A 22,013-nucleotide genomic window follows, 5' to 3' on the forward strand; every position below is an offset into this window, starting at 1 on the left:
CACTTGAAGCAAAAGTACCAGCATCTAATGGACTGGTACAGATGATCACAAACCAGGGTATTTCCATTTCAAAGTCCATCACTTGAAAGTCATGGTTCTGCTTTTGGCTTCAGCTACCCCATGGGCCCATCTCTACAGTGAAACCAAACCCAAAACAGAAATAAAACTATGCCTGTTTTTGTACACAACTGTCATGTCTAAAGTGTCCCCTATAAAGCAAAAGAATGGAAAAGGGAGACAGGCAATGGTAACCAAAATACCATTCCTTTCTTTTAAGTTCTAAGATGGTTGTGATCTTAGAAAGTGCCTATTCATTTCTTCAAAAATAAACTGCCCACCGTGTACCATACTTGATGTTTCACAAAATTCAATGTATGGTTCTGACTTGAACATATCCTATTAAGGGACAGCAATTCAAAAAATTCACAATATAGCCATGCAAAGTCTACATATGCAACTACAAAGGCTGAAACAATTTCTAACTATTCCCCTTTATGACTTCTAACTATGGCTTAAAAACCCAATGGACAAGTGGAAGCTTCCCTCTGTACATGGCTTTTATTATTTACATAATACAATATAGCATCAATGCTGAATAGCATGATTATGTGCAATACATAAATATGAACTATCTGTACACATCTGCAGATCTAACTCAGAACTAAGGTACATAAAATTGAAAGCAAAACCGAATGCTTTAATTAAAGTAAAAACTAGGACCGAACACTGCAATAAATCAGAAGTAGTGCCTCGTGTACATACTTAACTATTTACAGATGAAAACAGGCATTACCACAATACTAATCTAACTATACTCATTTATATATAAAAAACACAAGTTTCATACATCACAAAAACCTTCCATTATAACACAGAAGTGATATTACCAGACAAGCATCAGTGAAGTATACTGCCTCTTCTAGTTGTTATTGTACAATGCTGTAGATAATGCAGCCCATGCAATACACCCAAGAACACTAGAGTCCTACACCCAAGTACAATTAATATGATAAAGCGGCCCTCTGCACGTGGTGCTGGATACCACTAAGAAGTCTACTGCAGCCGTGTTGGTTAGGGTTCTCCATGCAGAAGGGTACAGTTACATTAAGAACTGAAGTCTTTAAAAAAGCTTTAAACATTCTTTCTTGAACCAAAACATTCAACAAAAGATGCACATGAAAAATTAACTTTTCAGATACCTTTGCAACTTAAAATTCAGATGCATGTTATTCAATAGAGCTGCTGTATGTAAAAACCAAATGTAGTTTTAATTTCTTCTTGTAAACAAATTAATCCCAGTGCAGTTCTGTGCTACACAACATTTTTAGCAATGAGAGTAATGCAGACATCTTCTGGTGCAGGCTAGCACAGCAAGCGTCAAAGATCACTCAAGACCCTGTGGGCCTGACGGCTTTACTCATGATAACCAGGTGCGATGTTTACCTTTCACAGAATGTCTTATTTGACAGCTTTTAGAAGACAAATTAACCAGGTCTACATATGGCACCAAATACTGGTTTCATGGAAATATCTGATCCTCTTTATAGTTTTCCTCCTGCTTCCAAAGAACATGTTGTGGAAATTAACAGGGTGAAGTTTAACTATGGTAGAAGTAGACTGCCAGTCCTTTTCTGGTGTACCATTTAAAAAAAAAATACAGGCACATAACACTAGCCAAAGATTATACCTTGATTACATTCCCAAAAGGCAGATATGCTGCAAACATGCAGAGATTTCATGTATTATGTTTGGCACATGGGAACGAAATTTTGTCCCTATCTGTGTATTTTCAATTTGCTGTGCAGATTTCCATCCAATTTTATTCAGGGGAGGAGGGCATATACATTTTGTAGGGCTGTATCTATCCATTTCTGCCTGTAACAAACACCCAAACATCCTAAAATTTCAATTATAAGACAGACAAGTGTAAAGTAAAACTCTGGAGAACATCAAAGGAAAATGGCCATGCATCTGCTCTTTAATGTTTTCCTACGATATATTAAAATAAAAACAAAGTTTCAGTCTCTTCACAAGTAGTAATTTATATTCTCTGGATTTTTTCAGCCACAACAACTGGATTCTCTTTTCTGATTTTTGCTGCAGCTTCTGCTTTGTAATCATAAGGACAGTTGTGCTTGTCAGAATAACGGTGAAGTCCACAAAACAAATTTCCACATCGGCAGTCAAACCCTGTACACACAAGAGGAAGGAGAGTCACTTGGGAATTTGCAGTAATTAAAAGGAAAGGGGGAAAAAAAGCCTCAGTCGCTAGAGAAAAGGAACCAGATTTTCATGGCTCTCTGCAATATTAAAGCGTCTGCCACTTTAAACTGTGAAAGAGCTTTCAGCCTCTTTTGACATAGTGAGAAATTCAAGTAACTACCCTTCCATAAACTCCCGTAGATACCACAGAGTAGAAATCACACAGGCTCTGGAGACAGACTGACCTGGATGCAAATCCTCCTCCTACCACATATAAACTGGGTAAGGCATCCTCAAGAGAAAAACAGGGCAAGAGAACCATGGAATTCTGAGATTTAAAGGGAATGGTTAAGGATTTTAGCATTTTCTGGCTGGCTCGAAGATGATGCTTGTTGTTTAGTTCAGCTACCTTGCCCCCAGGAGAACAAAGGAAGAATCAAAAAGGATGAATTTTTATCAGTTCAATAAAGCAAAGTGATTCAGAAGGCCTCAAGCTACTAACAGGTTTTAGAGAATTAGAGACACAAAATGGAAACCAAACACAACTTCTCCCCACTATCCTGCCCCCTTTCTAGTCCACTCTGGAAACTTTCAGTTCCTGAAAGTCAGGCATTTTGTTATAGGTGTTAAGACCAACTAGTCTCTTAGGGAGCTCCCTGTTAAATCCTAGCAATAAAATACGCATTGTCTTCTATGTTCTGTAGTACCTGTAAGGCCAACTTTCTTTCTGCACATAAAACATCTGTTCTTCTTTGGTTTGGGCAACTCAGGAGCTTTTTCTTCACCTTGAGAAGTACTGGGCTGAGAAACTGATGGACTGGGCTGAGTGACAACTGAAAAACAAGGGTGAAAAATGAGGTATCTGTCAAGAGTTCACACTGACAATTATTTAAGAAAAATATTTAAGAGAGACAGCTAGATTTTTAGTGAAAACATTTATGAAGCCTTTCTTTAAAAAATGTGCTCTATACAGAATCTTCTACTTTAATATCAGAACTTCTTTCCAATCTGAGAAATTCTTGCCGATCAACACATACTCATTCCTCTAAATGTTGTAAAATGATTACTACATTCAAATTCCTTTTAAGTCACTCTTAACAGCTAATACTAGGGAACAATCCTAAGTTTTAAAGACCTGGGAGATGTTGGTCACATGCCCAGTTTTTCCATACTGCACTTGCCTAAGGGCAAATTTCCTAATTAGGGCAGTTCACATTCATTATTACTGAGTAAATAAAGTTGCCAACTCCTAAGGTACTTGACTATAATAAAGTCAGTTTTATACTGATACAAAGACAAACTATATAGATAAATCCAGCAAATTGCAACAAGTAAAACCTAAAACATTAAACCTTAATTAACTTCAGATCCCAACATTTTACAATAATCATTTTGCCATTTTAATAAATGCTTTATATGGTAGAAGATCTGAACAGTTCTTAAAAAACTTTTTGAAAGATCAGCAAACACAGTTTTTAGGACTGTTAAGTACTTGTGAAATTCTGACCATTAAGGAGTCCACAGGCAAAACAAGAATTTTTAAAGCACAGCTTTTATTTACTTTGTAATACTTATCTAAACCCGGTGTGGAATTTAGACAATGAGAAATACAATCTACTTTTAAAAAGTCTGTTTCTCCACCTAAAAGGGCTTTAAATTTTAATTCATACAAGACATAAATAAAACTTGTCAATATGAAGATAAAATTACAGTTCACCACATTACCACTAGTTATTTAAAACAAAATACCAAATTTAATTCTACTTTTATAAAATTCAACTATACCAGAAGCACTGAATTTTAGTATTAATCCAAACCCAAAGAATAGCAAAGTAATGTATGCAATGCTAAAATTACTGCTTAAACAAAAGGCCAGCACTAATGCTATAAGCATAAATCCAAACTCTAGAGCAAGCTGATAGGTTTCAGGGCAGCTCACTCTAAAATTCTCCCCGAATGTATAACTCATTTGCATTAGTAACATACTCAGTTAGACTAACAGCTTAATATTAGACTAAAAGAATAATATTCTACCTACTCTTTATCCTAATAATCTTCTAAGACAACCTTCATACAGTTTTCCCTGATGGTGTAATGGTAAAGAATCTATGGGACTAGTTGGGGCGGGGGGTGACAGCCATGGCTACATCAGAAAACTGAAGAGTGATTCCTGGGACATATATGGAAGAAGGGAAGTTAACAAGGGGAAAATGATTCAGTAAAGGCAAAGAAGAACAAACTATAGAATGCTTACTAAGAATAATAGCTGAGACTAGCTGCAAATACAAACCGTGCGTACTGTTCCAAGGTCAAAGTAATTCTGTGTTAAACCCAAACCGAAGAAAAGCCTCACAAACACACTAATGTGGTCAGCTTTTTCAGAAGGATTGAACTCATTTCAAAATATTAAATATGGATTCACCTGACCTTGAGAATTTTTACCTTAACTTTATAGATTTAACACTGCTATAATTCAATAAGCTTTGTGATGTGATCTTAGCAAAAGCCAGCCTCCAAAGCAGATTACAAATTCACAAATACTATTCCCTCACAATAAAGTTTCATAATGTGCTCTGACCACGCTGTGTACAGGAAAAAACGAGCCATGTGCCCTGAAGAGCACAGAGCTGCCTGTTCAGGGCCCAGTACAGGTAAGTCAGAGCGAGCCGACCTCTGGCAGTGCCGGCGCACTTCCCACTGCGCCACAGCAGCAGAGATGCGAAGCCGCTCAATGAAACAAAATGCCCTTCCATAATGAGTTTTCAACTCCTACAAAATCGGACAGGGATCCTACTCTTCTTCAGTTTCAAAGTTTTTAGTGTTCAACATGTTCTTTGTCCTCAATATTTTCTTCAATATTGACAATATCAAGACTGATACTGCTTTTGATATAAAATTTTCTTCATAGCTTTGAAATTTAATCTATACAATTACCCGCTTATTAATAATACTTTCTTTAGTGATTTAAAGATCTTTAAAATATATTGGTAAACTACCTTTTAAGCTCATTACATTCTTAATAGTTCCAGTCCCCAGATTATAAATTTTGCTGATCTGTGGAGTGGGGTTAGGGAAGGGGCATGGGCAGAGAAGAAAGAAGAATAAAGAATGACCTGTTACACTTGAGGGACTTCCAAGATACTGGTTCTTGCTTGGCTTGTATTTTATAGCTTTCTCTCCAATTTAATCCTTCAACGGGAAGGAAATAATCCCCCCACCAATACTTCCTCATACTACTAAATCCAGAATGGAACTAGTATTAAACAAAAAGCATACCTGGCTCTGACACCTCTGTTTTCGGGGTAGTTATTTTGTCCTCTCTCGAAATGCTCATTTCTGTCATTTGCTGAGTTACAGGCAAGGCAGCCACAGGCACATTTCTATTTGAGTTCAAGCAAACATTTTTAAAGATGTTAAGGGTACTTCTTTGCAAGATAAGTTGTCAGTTCAACTTTAAATTATGTATTATTTCCAACATGACCAATGGAGCTAAATACTCTAAAAATTTTAAAGAGTGTTGGATGCCCAGCACACATGGTTGAGAATAAAGAAAACAATTTGATAAATGGCTCATCGATTCAAGATTGCACATTTGGATGGGTTACAATGTTCTACTATAGCCAACTGGGAACTTTTAGCTATGCCTGTAATTTAAGGGCAAAAGGGGCAGCTTTGTCAAAATGTCACATGTCACATTCGAATAGAGTCTGCAGAGCTGTACTCTCTACAATCTCTAAACCTCAATTACAAGAAGATAAAAGCACAGCATTCTCAACACAGAATCCTGGAAGAGTATTAGAGTGTGTTACAATATACATCTTTATTCAATGACCTAGAAGATCATGTATTAAAAGGATCCTGGAATCCCAGACTGTGCAACACAAGCAAAACCAAGGGCATCTGATAAATTAACATCCTTATACAAGAACACTCATAATTAGCACAGTATGGATAGCAGAGAGATCTTTAGTTCCTCCTTGCATTATTATAAAAAGCCTGAAATGGTCGACCTTACCTTGATTTTTCAGATGTGCTGCCAGCAGCACCTTCACAGTTGTTTAAACTAGTGTCTGCTCTCTGTACAGATGCAGAATCTGAGGTAGGACTGTTGGAACCACTAGCTGTTCCTATTTTAAAAAAGGATTTGTAAGAAAGAGCAAGACTACAAACATTCAGTATCAAGACTATTAATAAGTAACAAATACTTGCATTTAATTAGATTAGTGACTTAAGCACTTTCACTGTGCTGCAGAATCCTATAATTAAGTGAATATCCAACAAAAGCATATATGAAAAAGTCACATCCAGTGAACCTAAGTATGAAACAAAAAAGCTAGAAGATGCTTGCAGATAGATAGTCATTCATTCCTGATGCAGTCGTGGCAAGTACTTGGGCTGTTGCTTTAATTTCAAGCTTTTCTCAGGTCTTCTCCCCTTGGGCTCTCAGCACTGATTCTCAGTCTTAGGCCCCAATTCTTGGTTCTATATTTTCTGTCCACCGGTTCTTCAAATGGGTTTTTTCCTTGGAAACTTACCCATTGGGCTCATTCTGCCACTATTCTGCTGCCTCTGAAGATGTTCTTTGTAGCAAACGGAACACATTCCATTTGTCCTAGGATTTCCATAAAAGCCACATCCTGTACTACACAGCATGGGCCCTGGAGTCTGGTTAGTCTCCTGAGCCATATTTTTCTGCTATAAACAAAACAAAAACAAAATTTTATTCATTAGCATGTTACCAAAGTAAAATCACTAAATTAGCATGATAGCCACCAGTGCACCTTTGTTACTTCTAAACACCAAGTGTATTTCTAACAAAGGCCCAAAATTATGTTAATCATTAAAAAGCAGTCCAAGAAAATTATGACTGTTTATTGTTTTTAAAGAACAATGGGCATTAAATCAACTTTTAACATGATAAAGAAGGAACTATAAGGACTTCATATTCTTTAGAACAAAATTTTTTTTTAGCATTAAAACATTAAAAATGTATTACTTCACCTATCACCATGATCTTTGTTTCAATTTCTGAAAAGGTCACTCTGCCAGATCTCGGAATTACATTTAAACCAGTCTGGGCAATTGGCATTCTTAAAGTCACTTTCTGCTTTCCTGTACTATAGACAGACCATATCAAATGGTGTTTTTTGCTAAAAATATATAAAATGGAACTTTCAAATGAAAAAAATCTACAAAGATCACAAATATCAACTCTTGATAGCTACTGGTGATTCTTTAAACTGGTCACATACTGGATGTAGCTCTAAAGCATTCTTAAAATACCTTATTATAACATACTTGGGCCTCACCATAATTCAACAATTCTGCTATAGGGCAGAACAACTGTACTTTTAAAAATGTTGCAACACCTTTACAGAACACTGGAAAGAGAGCTGGTAGGTCACCTAGCCTTTCCTGTCACCTTAGCTCCAACAAGCAAAGCTCTTTAAGAATTTAGGGGTCAGCCACTTATGAAATTCCTTTTAAGTTCTGCATTTGAGGTGTGAAATCTGGGTCTGAACACTTTAAAGTCAGTGCCCAGAAACCTGCAAATGCACAAATTATCAGCTACAGATTTCTCCAGCCAAAGGCTCTATTAGAACTTTTCACAAGTGCTTGTCTTCCTCACATCAGGAAATGAAACCTTTGAAAGCTGTTTCAATATGGCAAAATAAAGCAATGTGAACACACAACCCTTGGTAATTAATATTCATTGCTACGTTACCAAAAAGAACTTTGTACAGCAAGCTACCTTGCTTTTCCCGAAGTTTTAGCACAAATATAGTAATGCCATGCTAAATTTAGTAGATTTTCCCAAGTGAAAACACACAAAACTGTGGAGAAGTTTCCATATCACCTTAAAATATCTATGTACAAAAAGTGTATTTGAGAGCATTTTATCAAAGGGAGATTGTGTAACTTGTGATCACTGTCATTTAAATATGCCTTAATGCTTACAGTGTAGGTTACTTATGATTTGTTAAACTAAAAACATTTCAAATAAGTGCACGAAAGTAATTCAAGCTGGAGCTTGTCATCTCCTAGAATTTCATATGGCTTTGCCCAACTATCACACACACTAGAATACATTCTTTAGTAAGGTACTAAAAATAAGTTTTAACAAGTATTTAACACTTTTTACCAAGACTATAAAAAAGGGTTGGAGGACTAATCAATATTGACCTGGCCAGAATCCTGCCAGTATTTCTCCAACAGCTAAATGATAATAATCTTCCCTTTTGTTAGCAAAAAGAAATATTTCAAGTCAATCAAGCTTATATGGAGGGTGATGGAGAACCACAACTTACTTGGAACAATAGTACTAATTTAGTAGACATGGTCTCTTTAAATAGTAAGTGGAATTTAGCTGACTCATTTTGGAGCACGGTAGTGTAAACATTTCAACATCACTTATGAAGTTTATTAATAAATATTTTTAGCTTGGTTTTAAAAATTTTTAATATGTGCAAAAATGCTTCAAATAATAAATTATGTATTTATTTGCATGCCCCCCCCCCCACACAATGTGTGGTTATCTGCCCTATGCAAAAAGTTCATTTCTGGAAGCCAGTTTAATTATGCTAGCTCAGTTTCTATACTAACTTCCAGGGTCATCTGACAGTGGCTTTTTAATAGCAAACTGGTCTAAATTTGAGTCAACCCACGTTACCATTAGCGATTCCAATTCTTAAAATCTTTTCCTTTATATAAAAAAAAGAGGGGGGGAATCTCATCAATGATTTTACCCACTTCCACTTGCAAAGTATCCCACCTTCTCTTCTTAAGAAAACTACTTTGAATTTACTATAAATAGCCTGCAACTGAAACCCAAGAGACACCAGGACACTAGTCTTTCACACAGCTTCCCATCTTGTATATTTTTCCCCCCTAGAAAGCCAGCTTTTAAACGCCATCACATGTGCAAAGCTTGCCTTAATATTTCTCAGAAGCTTAGATCACATGGGCGGGCGCTTCAGCCTGTCACAAGGCTGCAATGTGACAGGCTGAGCTGGATGGAGGCTCTCACATAAAGCCTAGTCAACAGGGGCCTCTGAAATCAGCTTCTATTTATATCTTAGAGCCTGCCAACTCCTACACAACCCCAAGAACTAAGGATGCTGCGTTCATATATCTAATATAATAAGGAAACAAGACAAAAGATGCCAGTAAGGCCTCTGCAATGTTTTTTAACATAGGGAGAGCTAGCAAACAATCTCAATTTCAACTAAGATGCATCATTAATCACTCATGAAGCCAAAATGGTCAGGCTTGTTTATAAAAACCAAGCACAGTAGAGAGAGCACCAGGCAGAAAGAATCCTCATGTTTAAATCCTTCTGCTCAGCAGCAATTTGAGGGACGGAGTAGTTTGCCATTAGGTGCTGTTTCCCTCCTGCTTGGCACCATTTTAGAAAAATACAGTATCATTACTATTCAGTAACTTTAAAGTTTTGTTGTTAGAAACTTGTGCATTCCTGGGCCAGCTCTATCAGGTACAGAGGAAATGTTTATTTTTATATTTTGTATAGCTTCTGAAATGTGTATTTTTACAGTTTGTGGCTTCCTCTAACTTGTAGTTTAAAGAAAACTAAAACCTGGACATGTAACAGAAAAACTCACCAGCCTCAAATATGAATTAAAAAAAAAGAAAAAAAAAAAGGCTTTTACACCTTCCTTATTTAGTTTTCAGGTGCACATGTTAGAAGATGTTAAGAATGCCTACTCACCTGGACTTGAGATCTGAGTTCTAGTCTCTAATTTACTTCTAACTAAAACCAGTGACCTTGGGCAAGTCCTTACTTTCCAGATCTCCCTTCTCTGTTTGCCAAGAGGGGGAGACTACTCTGATTTTTAAAGTCTCCTTTCTAGGCTTAAACCGGGCCTGAGACAAAAAATAGGGGAAAACTACAATAAATTCTTTATTGGGAAACAGCAGAAAACAAAGCATGTAAGATAGAAACTGCAATATTTTCACCCATTAAGTTCTGAAATCCTACTTTAAAAAGCTAAGGAATAAAATGAAATTTGTTTTAGTATTTTTTTTTTTAAAGTCTGTAAATTACCTGAATGCCAGGTTTCAAAACCAGGAGTTCTGTGACCTACATACACTACTTTACCCTAACGTCCTTAGACCAGATTCTTAGGAGGCATCAATAAACACGGGCCTTTTCTCAAAACACAGCTCCACGGAGTGCGTGGAAGCGAGCAAGAATTTCGTTCACCAGTCTAAATGCACGAAACAAAGGGGAAGGTGCTCCATTTCCTTCATGAAAAGGATCTTGGGCGAATAACGCGGCGACGCTGGCAAAACTAAAACACGACGACAGAAGAGCCCCCCTCCCCCACGTTCCAGCGGATTTCCGAGCAAGTCCGGGTCCCACTGGTCCCCCCCGCCCAAGCCCTCCCCCCATGCCCCTACGCCGGGGCCTTGCTCAGGAGAGCCCAACAGGGCCTTCTCCAAAAACCACTGAGTCATGCAGAACAGCAGCTCCGCAGGCCAGGCCGGCCCCGCGCCGACCCCCCGGCCCTGACCCGCTCCTCTTCCGAGGCGGCAGCTAACTGGAGAAGGGGGGGGGGGGGGGGTGCGGCAAGCAGGGGCTGGGGGCGCGGCCGCCACGGCGGCCCCTTTGTCTCTCCGGGTCCGGCTGCCCACGCCAGGCGCCGCGCCGAAGGCGGCCGGGACGGACCCGAGGGAGGCCCGGAGCCCACACGCCGGGCATTGTTCTCCGGACCGTGCGGGTGCAGGAGAGCCGGGGGCGCGGGGTGCCGGACCTCGGGCCACGACGACAGGATGACGCCTCCGTCTTTGTGCTTCCTGAGCAGGCGGGCGGGCTCCCCTCCCCCGGAGGCCACCGCTCGGGCTCCGCCAGAGGCCCGCGGCGGCCCGCCCCCCCCCCCCCAACTCCCATCCCCCGGCCGGGCACGAGCCGCCGGGCGCCCTCCCCCAGCTCCGCACCACTCACCCTGCGGGGGCAGGAGTGCAGGAGCCGGGCTCGCGCGCGACGCCGGCGCGGTGGGGCCGGGCCCAGGCCTCCGGGAGGGGCGAGCCGGGCGCTCCGGAGCGGCCGCCGCGGGCCGGGAGCGCGTCGGTGGCGGAGGTGGCGCTGCCGCCGCCGCGGGGTCCTCCTTTGTTCCTGCAGTAGCACCGAGCGTGGCCGGGACACGCCGGAGCTCGGGAAGTGGGAGGAGGGAAGCGGGGCGGGGGCAGAGGAGGAGGCGGAGGGAGGACCGGAGGCCGGAGCGGCTAACGCTGCTCGCGGCACTCGCCCGTCGTCACCTCACGCCTCCAGCGGCGGCGGGTTGGGCCGACTCCGAGGGCGACCGGAACACACGCAGGGAAGGCCTGGGCACCGCGAGGGCCCGCCGGTGGTGTTCTCCGTCGCCTCAGCTACGGCCGCGGAAGTTGCTTGGCTCCGGGGAGCGAGCGAGCTAGCGAGCGAGCCCCAAGTCCAGGCGCACACAGGTCCGCGCTCCCGCCGACTGACGCTCTCTATCCGCCCCGCACTCGGGCAGTGAGGGAAAGAGGGGGGGGTGGCGGGGTCTGTGCGTCAGCGAAAACCCCGACGGCGGCGACGAGGAGCGTGGTGACGTCGCGAGCCCGGCGCCCCGCCCCCGGGCCCAGTTCCCGGGTCCGGGAGGCGGGGTCGAGCTCGGCCCGGCTGCTGTCGCGCGGAGCCGAGTCACTGGCCCGCCTGCCGGCACCAGGGTGGAGCTGGAAGGAGCAAGTCCTGTGGAGACTGCGTTTCTATTTTTAACCCGATTGTCCGCCCTCAGCCTTCCTCCTTCCGATTTTCTCGCTCAAGCCCGCTTCTCGCCATCTGAGTTCTCACGCTTTGTCTCGAGCTCTTGGCAGACATTTCCCTTTCCTCCGTATTCCCCTAACCGCCGCCCTCCTCCGCCCCTCAACCCTCCCGGGGGTTAGTAAGAGGGATTCGCCTAGAGAAAAAGAAAATAACTACTCGCCTGCTTGAGAAGCCTCCCCTGCCCGGTTTCCGTGAACCCCCTTTCCGTTCTAAAGTCCAGTCAGCATCGCCCGGACGCCGCCGAGAAGCAGCGGGGCAGGCGGCGCTCGCTCGCTCACCGGCTCACCCGCCCGCCCGCTCGCCCAAGGTCACGGGTGGTTGTGCAGAGTCAGGAAACTTGGGCGGATTGGCTGCCAGTCCCGGCGGCCCTGGAGTCGCTGTTCGGAACAAACTGTTTTGGCCAGCCTGTAAAATCCCTGGAAATCGACTATTCCAGCAAAGCGTCCTGAACTAGGAAAGCACCAAATGTTCTGCTCAAGACATGGAGTTGCGGGACAAACAAGCTAGACCTGAGGCAAAGACCAGAAAGAGGACACGTTGCAGGAGGAAGTTCATCAGAAGGGAGGTATGAGGCAATTGAGAAGTGAGGCCCAGGGCCTGACCAGTTAGCAACTGGCGGCGAGTGAACTCAAAACACTGAGAACCTTTCCAAAGCACCACCAGCCCCAGAATACCCTACTTAGAGCTGACCTCTCCAGGTGACTTAAGTTCAATTCAAAAGAACAAAACACTAAGACAAATTTTGTAGTAAACAGTGGCCTAGCGAATAAACAAACGATGTTTAGGGCTTACATGAGCCACCTTTAGAATGGAGTGAGAGGTCCTTTCAGTATTTCCCAAACTTCCTGGTCAGAGAAATCACCTGGGGTGATGATTTCGAAGATTCCCAGGCCTCTCCCCTGGCGATGCTTTGCGTTCTTCTGGGGTGGAGCTCGGGAATCGGTATTTTTAAGTGGCTCTCCAGGTGGTTCTTCTTTGTGATTTTGTATAGTTCTGGAGAATGCTCTCCTGGTGCCCTGTGCCAGAATTTCCAAACACCATTGTGCTACAGTAAGCGCAATACCTAGAACGTAACTGAACGTTCCCTTTACGATTTAGGGCTATTGTGTTAGAGAGGGGGTGGTTTCAGTCACAGTTCCCGTGACCATTGGACTTTATTTCCTTGAATGAGTAAAGGAACTGGTAAAAACATAGCTGCTACCGTTTACAAACTGTTTTCGGTGCTGAGTTTTCTCCATTTAGGGTCTCATTTAATCTTTGCAGCAAGTCACTGAGATAGGTTCTATTTTATCCATTTTTACAGATAATGATTTAAAGGAATAAGTGAATTGCTTGAGGAGCTGAGGGACAGGGAAGCCAAAGAGAGGTGATTTTTACAGAGAACAAAAATAACTTCAAGATTCCCACCCTCCACCCCCTGAATTTTAGTTATTAAAAAAATGAAACAAGATAATTACTGAAGAAGCATAGTTAGGAAAAAAACAAACAACAACAACAACAAAAAACCAACCAAAGAGTAATAAGGCAAGCTGGTTAATTAATAATGTATTGCCTAATATACGTTATGTAGCCCCTTCTGCTAATTTCATCCTCTCCATCCATGCGTTTATAATTTTCTCTGTGAAACTGTTTCAACCAAGAATGTGGCTGGTATTGAACCTAATTTAACAAGGTTCCCTTCCAGCAACTACTCTAGTTGCTCTCGAAGTGTGATCTCCAGACCAGCAGCATCAGCAAAACCTGGGTAGGCGTGAGAAATACAAATTCTCAGATCCCCACACCAGACCTATGGAATGAGAAACTCTGTGGATTTGTCTAGCGATCTGTGTTTTAAGTCCTCTGTGTGATTCTGATGCACACTCAAGTTTGAGAACCACTTATCCCTACTGTACTATCAGATGACCTGTCTTTCAGATACTCATACCACGTGAAGAGAAAGGGTTCAAAAAAACCTGTTTTTTTTTTTTCTTCTCATATTATTAGTATAACAGATTAGGGGATATGCTTCTAAGGAGTTTTGTTGTTGTTGTTCTAAATTTTCAGGTGGACTTCTAAAGACAAACTACAAAACTCAAAATATTTAATAGAATGCTCTTAATATAAGTATGCAAAAGGGCTTTCACTCTGTGGTCATCAGAGAAGGCTGAAACCAGCCTCTGGAAACAAGATATCAGAGAAAGTGGGCATGCTCAAAATGTGGTGTAATCAGCTAATTGTTCAAAATGCCTTTTGTAGAATTTTGTTACACAGGACATACCAAGTGACTGATACTGATCCATTCCCAAGGACTCTTTGAAAATTATTTATTTAACTTATTTATTTCCATTAAAGTGTTTTGTACACTTACTGCATTTTAGACATCCACTGACTGGGTGCTGAAATATACACTGGTCGGAAAAGTTGATCTTACTCTTGTTCTTATGGACCTTTCTGTCATGTTGGGGAGAAAGACATTAACAATATTATCATATAAATACATAATTATGAACTGGTAAATATTGGGAAAGAAAGATACAGAGTGGTATAGGAGCATATAACCAATGACAATGAATACTGAAACTTCCTCTGGTCTGAATTTTATCACTGCTCATCCCCATTGCCAGTGGAGCCAGGCTTATTTCCTTAAAGTAGTTAACTATAGTAAACTGCTTTGTCCTGTGAGAAAGTTAGAACACTTAGTATTCTGCTTAAGAATTCAGGTAAAGTCATTACAGGTTTGCTTAGATTTTTCTTTATACTCTAGGCATGGACCAAAAGAAGGGATTGATGATGGTTGGAGAAGAGCAAATGTAATTAAATTTCTTCAAAAGTAGAAAATGACATCCCTTAAAAACAGTAATAAAAGTTATTAGTCCTAAAATATAAAAGACATGGATATTTTAGCTTGACATGTAACTTCCCATTATGGAGACAGGAATTGCTTCTATGGCATTATCGTAATACCCTGTCATGGGTAACTTCGTTTTCTCTCTGTGCTTCAGTGGAGCTTGGTGAAGCACAAAGTCTTTGGTAGGGTTTTAAAAATTGGTGCGTATCATTTGATGTTCCCATAGTGACCTTCCTCCCTTTCCTTCTGCAGCCCCTTCCAAAATCTCAAAGATCAAAGAGACTCAATTTTATTTTTATTATTTTCAAAATGATTGGGGGAAAGGATTACAATATAGTATTTAGAGAAAATCAACTAATTAAAAAATTCAGAGTATAACGCATTATTTAATTATGATTTTTTCCTCTTTAATCATTGATAATTAAATCATAATTAAAATATCAGTGAATCCAGTAATAGATGGGTTTTTAACCCAGCTCAACAAACGGTTGGCTAACTTTTTCCCTTAAGGAATGGATAAAGCAAGTAGTAATTTAATTATTGTGAAGCACTTTTGGTAATTTTAAAAGCGTACTTATTTTCAGTGAAAACAACTAGATCAAAGAATCTTCAAATAAGTAGCATGGATATCTTTTTTTTTTTTTTTTTTAAAGATTTTATTTATTTATTTGACAGAGGGAGAGAGATCACAAGTAGGCAGAGAGGCAGGAAGAAGCAGGCTCCCTGCCGAGCAGAGAGCCTGACGCAGGGCCCGATCCCAAGACCCTAGGATCATGACCTGAGCTGAAGGCAGAGGCTTAACCCACTGAGCCACCCAGGCGCCCCAGTAGCATGGATATCTTACCTGATTAGAGAAGACTTTCAAACACAATCCAGATACTGTTAGCATAGTCACAAACAATTTTAAGACTATTTAAATAAACAGAAGTTTTTATTATTTAAGTAAATCAAGAACTGAAGGTGAAGGAAATTGATGAATTAATACATATATGTATTTTGCTGTAGATACCACCTTTTAAGATACACACAAGGTGCTTTGGTCTCAAGATTTCAAGAAATCTTTGTGAGTGAACAGACTAGGGATGGATGTTAACTGTGAATCTCAGTAATAAACTCTGGGATTGGCTTTGAAACAACACTTTGAAGCAGATCATAACTTGGGCTCATGGGTGGTAGGTGGGCCAGAAAGTCAGGAACAGGGTGGGTAATTCGGAGAGAGCCCATAACTGGGATGTGTAAAGTTCTGGCAATGGGCAGTTGGCGCTAAGGTCCTAGATATCACATAACAGGAGGAGATCACAGAAAGCAGGTGGATATCATCAGAGAGGTCAGTTTTCAGGCAGAAGACTAACAAGAGATGTGGGTAGGGTGGGCTCTTGTCCTGGAGGAATTAAAGTACTAGGCAGAGAGCCAAGGCAAGTGTCTTATGTTTGTGTTATGTTTTTCCATTTATTTATAATGTATGTTTGAGTGTATTAGTACGATAAATTCTCACAACAGTCCATTGATCTATGTATTCTTGTCTTTCCTTTTGCAAAGGAGTTCACTGAGGTTTAGGCCAAAGTCATGTGTCCTGTTCAATGTCATGTACCTAGTAACAGAGCTGGGGAATTTAACCCTTGCCTCTGTCTTCTGGTTCAGTGTTCTGTGGCCTCTCTAGGAGCATTTCCCCTTTTAATTTATGTCATAATTATATTTCCCCTTATAATGTGAACCACCCTTTTACATGTACATCACTCATCTCAGAATTATGAGCTTAATAGAAACTCTTATTAGGTGGTGTCTTCCTACCTAATTGGCAACTCCCTCCAAATCTGTTTGGTTCCATCTTCTCTAACCAACTTCTAAATGTGACATTCCTTAAGTCTACTTACTTCTTGAGCACTCTTTGTTTCTCTGTTGAACATACTCTCGGAGTGGTTTCACTCACTTCCATAGATTTAAATGATATCTGTACTCATTCCTTGGCTTACAGATGCTTGATTTATGAATTTTTTACTTACAAAGATATTTATATCTACTTTTAAATTTTATATGTAAACACTTCTCAATTTAACCGAGGACAGTTCTTTTTCCAGACTAAAGATATGCTATGTCATTGGAAGAGAAATTCATAGCTAGCCACTACTATTGTTGACTCAATAATAATGAATAAATGGGAGGACCTAGGCATAGAGATGGGTATATATTTATTCCCTGTGGATCTTGTTTCCAGAGTGGCCAAGATAAAGTTAGACCCTTAGAATCCCAGAGCAGGTGCTTTGGTTATTGGTATATGTCTGATTTAAGTCCTTTCTGTACTGTAATTTACAACATAGTAAAGCTTTAAATGTGAAACATATGTGGAGAAAAATATTCTGTTTTATTGTAAAATTAAAAGTGATGAAACAAATTGAAGCAGGATAGAGAAATTTTAAAGACATTGCTTTTTTGTCCATAATATAATAATATAAATAATAATATTTAATTATATATGTTAATTATATATAATCATATAAAATCAGAAAAGAATCTGAAATTGTTAATTCTTAATAGCATACTATCACTGAAATGTGTCTAAGGCTACACACAAATTGAAGATTTCCTGAAGCTTTTGATGCTGGATAAAATGCTGCTTTGAGTTTCCTAATTATATAGCAGAAGGTAATGTCTTTGAAGACCTCAAGAAGGCTATTGAAGAGGGAGTCCAGGGGACAAAAGAATAGGAATAGAGTTCAGTGGACATCCCAGAAAGTTTCAGAGATTGGAGAAAAGTTTAGTCTTAGAGTAAATTCTAGACTGCAACTATGGACCAGGAGTTGGTTAGCAATGACACAGAGGAACTCCAGAAGAAACTCAGCACCCATTATTATTGTCATTTTTTAAGGAGGTTGAGCTCTCAGGAAAACAATTCCCCTAAAATCCAGTGCTTTCTTGCACATTTCATTGACTGTAGAACGATGTCCTAGATCTGTCTCCCTAAGCTTTCTGAAGATCAAGGAGTAGATTGCTTTGTAAGCAGCTGCCTGCAGAGAGCTAAAGATCGCCTGGGGCAATGGTTCTGGTGGGAAGAGGTACTCCTACTCTAGGGGCACTTGTGGCTTCTCCTCTTGTCCAGTTCCTTCCTCTCTAAAAGTCTTCTCTGGGGGCACCTGGGTGGCACAGAAGTGTCCAACTCTTCTTCCAGCTCAGGTCATGATCTTGAGTCTTTGATCAGGCTCCTTGCTTAGTATGAAGTCTGCCTGAGATTCTCTCTCCTTCTCCCTCTGCCCCTCCCCGCCAAATAAATTAATCAGTCTTAAACAAAAAAGACTTCTCTGCCCTTGTCCTTTTCTAGCTCAGAGGTTAAGAACCGTGCTCCATTTTTAGCAGTCTTCAGAAGGAGAAGATGAAATGAGTTCCTACAGTAGGGGTTTAGATTCAACCAGATGACTTCTACAGCCCCTGGCAATGAAAAGACCCCATGATTTCTCTGAGTACATATTTGAATGAATAGGTTTCTGTTCATTAAATGTTTTTAAAAGTTCTATTCTTTTGTAATTACTTGACCTTACAGTTAAAGTAGGATTTTTAAAGAGAGTAAAAAGCCAGAAATTCAAAATAAATTAATTAAAAGAAAAATGAAAACCAATACAGCAAGGTAACTGCATAAGGTTTAAAGGAACTGTATAAGTTGCAGGCAGGTAATACTTAATATTTATTTTGTACTTACGTCATGTGTTTCTATAACTTATATTTAATCCTTGTGATAATCCTTTGAAGTAGTGATGATTATGTTCTTGGACAGAGAGTGGGGAATAAGGAAGTAATATATCTAAAATCACATGTTTTATTGAGGAGTGAAGTCAAGTCTGCTCAGTCTGATTCCAAAACTTGAGTTCTTTCCAGTGCACAAGTGCCTTTCCTAAACTAGTCATAGTTACTTGGAATGAAACCTAGAGGGTCCTGTTGAGCTCTCTACCCAGCATATTCTAGACAGCATTTTCACCATTCAGGTTCTGTGATCATATTGACAATAGAAAAGTCTCTATATATGTGCTAACAAGGTAACCCATTCCAACCTCCCTAGAACCTTGATACAGGATTTAATCCAGATTATTACCATTATCTAGTTTGCAAAGACCTCAAAAAAATGTAACTTTAGTGTTCTATTAAAACATATTCCCTAAAAAAAAAAAAAAAATCCCTGATTATTAAGATGACGTGGCTAAAGACCAAGTGGTTAAAAACAGCTAACAACTTTTTTTTTTTAAGAACTTATTGACAAATCATGTTCAACAGTATGACGATTTCTTTCATTTGTCCTTGGGTGCAACCCTGTGGACTCTTTACTACAGTCAACTCTCATTATCAGCTATTGAATTATTGCCATACACCTCACGTACAGTAATCTGGGTACTTTGCCATATGCAACAAATTTGTTTTCCTGTTTTGGAAGGATGTTGTTGATGAGGGAGGAGGAGGAGCGACAAAACAGTAGCAAAATAATTTGGGGGTGGAGTTTTTTCCTACAGTTGTTCATTATGCTATTTAAAAAAATTTATAAGTATTAATAATATATAGATATATTCTCTTTGTATAAAGTTTAAGAAACATATGATTTTAATCTAAAAGTGAGTCTCCTATTCAAGCCACCCAAAACTGTTCTCTGCTTTCCAGAGATAATCCTTGGGTACTTATGCATTTACCCCTAAAAACCTTGTTTTTAATGCATGTATGTCCTTATGCCTATATAGAGACATATCTGTGATTTGTTTACATACATGGAATTATGCTATATATATTTATAGTATGCCTTGGTGATCTTTTCATGTCAGTGCATAAGAATCTACCTTATTCATTTTAACAAATTGCTGAGTAGGAGTGTAACACAAGTATGTTAATCATTATCTCATTTCTTAACTACGATAAATAATGTAAGAGCAGTAACTTATTCTGCAAATGCAGTGTATTAATACTAATTACTTGCATTTTGAAAACATTTTTATATGAACTTTGACTATGCTCAAATGTCAGTTCTTGTGGGTAGAATTAATTTTTAAGAAAGTAGATAAGTCTTATTAACTGATGATCATGTGTCCTTTCTTTCTCTTTTTCTCCCTCCCTCCCACCCTCCCTCCCTTTCTCTTTCCTTTTTTTCTAACTTTGGGAAAGATATGTGTAAGGTGTTAAGATTCACCGGGAGAGCAACTATGATGTGAAGTTCTGCATCATTTCCCCTCAAGCATTAGCTAACTATCATAATGATAATAGGTAACATTTCTTAGGCACTGATAAAGTACCAGGTTTTGTTGTAGGCACTTTATACACATTAATATTAACTTATCTGGTTCTCGTAGAGGAAGTAAGAAGTAGGCACAATTATGCCTGTTTTGCTAATGTGGACACTGTCAGAGGTTATCCTGGTACCAGACAAATGAGAGAACATCCACATGGTCACTTCCAAGGCCTGGACAGGGAGATCTTATCCCTGGTGATAAAAGACAGCGGTGCAGTTCCTGTAGGCCCAGTGACCACAGCCCACAGTCAAGAGCTGCTCCATACTCTCTGGGGGTCCAAGTTAGGGTGATCCATTCTTCTACTTTGCCTGACACTTTCCCCATTTTAGCATGAAAGTTCTATGTCCCAGTCAACCCCTCAGTGCCCTGGGCAAACCTAGATGGTTTAGTCACCCTAGTCTGAGTAGTGTCTGTTTTGAGGAAAAGCTGAAGAGAGTATACCTGGAGCAGGTAGAGTAGCCAGTACTGGAATAGCCTAGTCTCTTCGTCATCAAGGAGTGTGACAGGACTTCTACTGTAAACCACGGACAGCGAACATCTTTTTATAAACCCAGGTGTGTAAATGGAAGAGTCAAGAAGCTTGCTAAGTTTCTCTCTCCATATGGTCCCTCCTGGGTCTCAAACAAAAGGATAAAAAAAAAAAGGAAGAGGCTTACTACCTGTGTTGCATTCTAATATATGAGAGCACAAAGGATGCTGAAGAGGGACCAAACTACACAAACTCCCCAAGAGCAAAACAAAAACAAAAACAAAGTAACAACTAGCAGAACTCCCTCCTCTTTTTGACTTTCTTTTCTTTTTAAAGATTTTATTTATTTATTTGACAGACAGAGATCACAAGTAGGTGGAGAGGTAGGCAGAGAGAGAGGAGGGAAGCAGGCTCCCTGCCCAGAAGAGAGCCCAATGCAGGACTTGATCCCAGGACCTGGAGATCACGACCTGAGCCGAAGGCAGAGGCCCAACCCACTGAGCCACCCAGGTGCCCCTCTTTTTGACTTTTAATAACAGGTGATATAAATGCAATATCCTGTCTCTACCCAGACTAGGCCTACAATATCTTATTCTTCCTTGTTTCAACTGCAATCAGCAGTCTTAGCTATGGCATTACCTATGTTGCAAAGATTTAGGGCGCGCGTGTGTGTGTGTGTGAGACCTGGAATTAACCTCATCATAACAAAGATTAAATATCCCTTTAAGAAAAAATTTTCAAAGCAAAGATTGCATTTTCCCCCTTGAACAGTCTGACAATCTTGATATATTTAGAGTTGCAAACAGAATGACTTTTTTTGTTGTTAACTCAGTCACAAATTGCAAAGGGGATCAGAAAACCAGGAATCAGTCATGTTTCTTGGCAGATGGTGGGTGCCAAGAGAAGGAATGATGGGACTCTGGCCATTCTTACAAAAAGAAACACAAGACATAGGCCTATTTGGTAAGATTTTATAAAGTCTGCCATAAAAACCACCTCATTTAAAAATTGCTTTACCTAAGAAATTATGCTAAAAATGAGATACAAACAGAATACAAATAAAAGAGTCAGCCAATTTTCACCCTCTTAACACCAGTTTAGCTCTGGAATTGTGCTTAACACAGCACCAAGTGACTGGGTAAGTGACATCATTGACCAAAAAACTGTACCTGACACAAACTCACAGGTACGGTGGGAGGCCATCAATTTTGCAACAATTTGTTTCTTTCCTGATTTAAAACAAAAAGTGGTTTTTATGCATCAAGGATCCTAACCTATTAACAACATTTCTCCTTTGCCAGTCACCACTTTCCTTTGAAAATGCCAAACTATGTAATCTGAGTTACGAGAACATCAGAAACAGACTTTGGGGGATGTGGTGAGAGATGTGGCCCTGAAAACACTGGGGACACTTTGTCCCCAAGGCCAGGGTCACTAGGGTGGGAAACGATGCTC

The 22,013-nt window shown here is 40.3% G+C and overlaps 1 protein-coding gene across 2 annotated transcripts; it reads right to left on the reverse strand.

Annotated features, from left to right (window-relative positions):
• Positions 1-544: 544 nt before the first annotated feature.
• LOC111153537 (zinc finger AN1-type containing 5) lies at positions 545-12,263 on the reverse strand. Of its 2 annotated transcripts, XM_022512601.1 has the most exons (6): positions 11,165-12,263; positions 6,738-6,897; positions 6,218-6,329; positions 5,479-5,582; positions 2,910-3,035; positions 545-2,190 (listed from the first exon to the last, which is right to left on the reverse strand). In XM_022512601.1, the coding sequence occupies exons 2-6, from the start codon at positions 6,886-6,888 to the stop codon at positions 2,042-2,044; spliced, it is 642 nt and encodes a 213-aa protein (XP_022368309.1). In that variant the 5' UTR covers positions 6,889-6,897; positions 11,165-12,263; the 3' UTR covers positions 545-2,041. The 2 variants fall into 2 exon arrangements, with proteins under 2 accessions (XP_022368309.1, XP_022368310.1); XM_022512602.1 differs by lacking the exon at positions 11,165-12,263 and having other exon boundaries at positions 1,961-2,190; positions 6,738-8,648.
• Positions 12,264-22,013: the final 9,750 nt, after the last annotated feature.

Source organism: Enhydra lutris, unplaced genomic scaffold, assembly GCF_002288905.1.
Source record: "Enhydra lutris kenyoni isolate GAN:26980312 unplaced genomic scaffold, ASM228890v2 scaffoldscaffold33, whole genome shotgun sequence".
Classification (NCBI taxonomy): domain Eukaryota; kingdom Metazoa; phylum Chordata; class Mammalia; order Carnivora; family Mustelidae; genus Enhydra; species Enhydra lutris.

Coding starts and splice junctions, on each gene's coding strand:
- LOC111153537 (XM_022512601.1), bottom strand. CDS start 6,888: ATGGCTCAGGAGACTAACCAGACTCCAGGGCCCATGCTGTGTAGTACA. Junction 5,583..6,217: donor AGCACATCTGAAAAATCAAG/GTAAGGTCGACC, acceptor GAACTCAAATAG/AAATGTGCCTGTGGCTGCCT. Junction 2,191..2,909: donor AAAGAAAGTTGGCCTTACAG/GTACTACAGAAC, acceptor TTGTGTGTACAG/GGTTTGACTGCCGATGTGGA.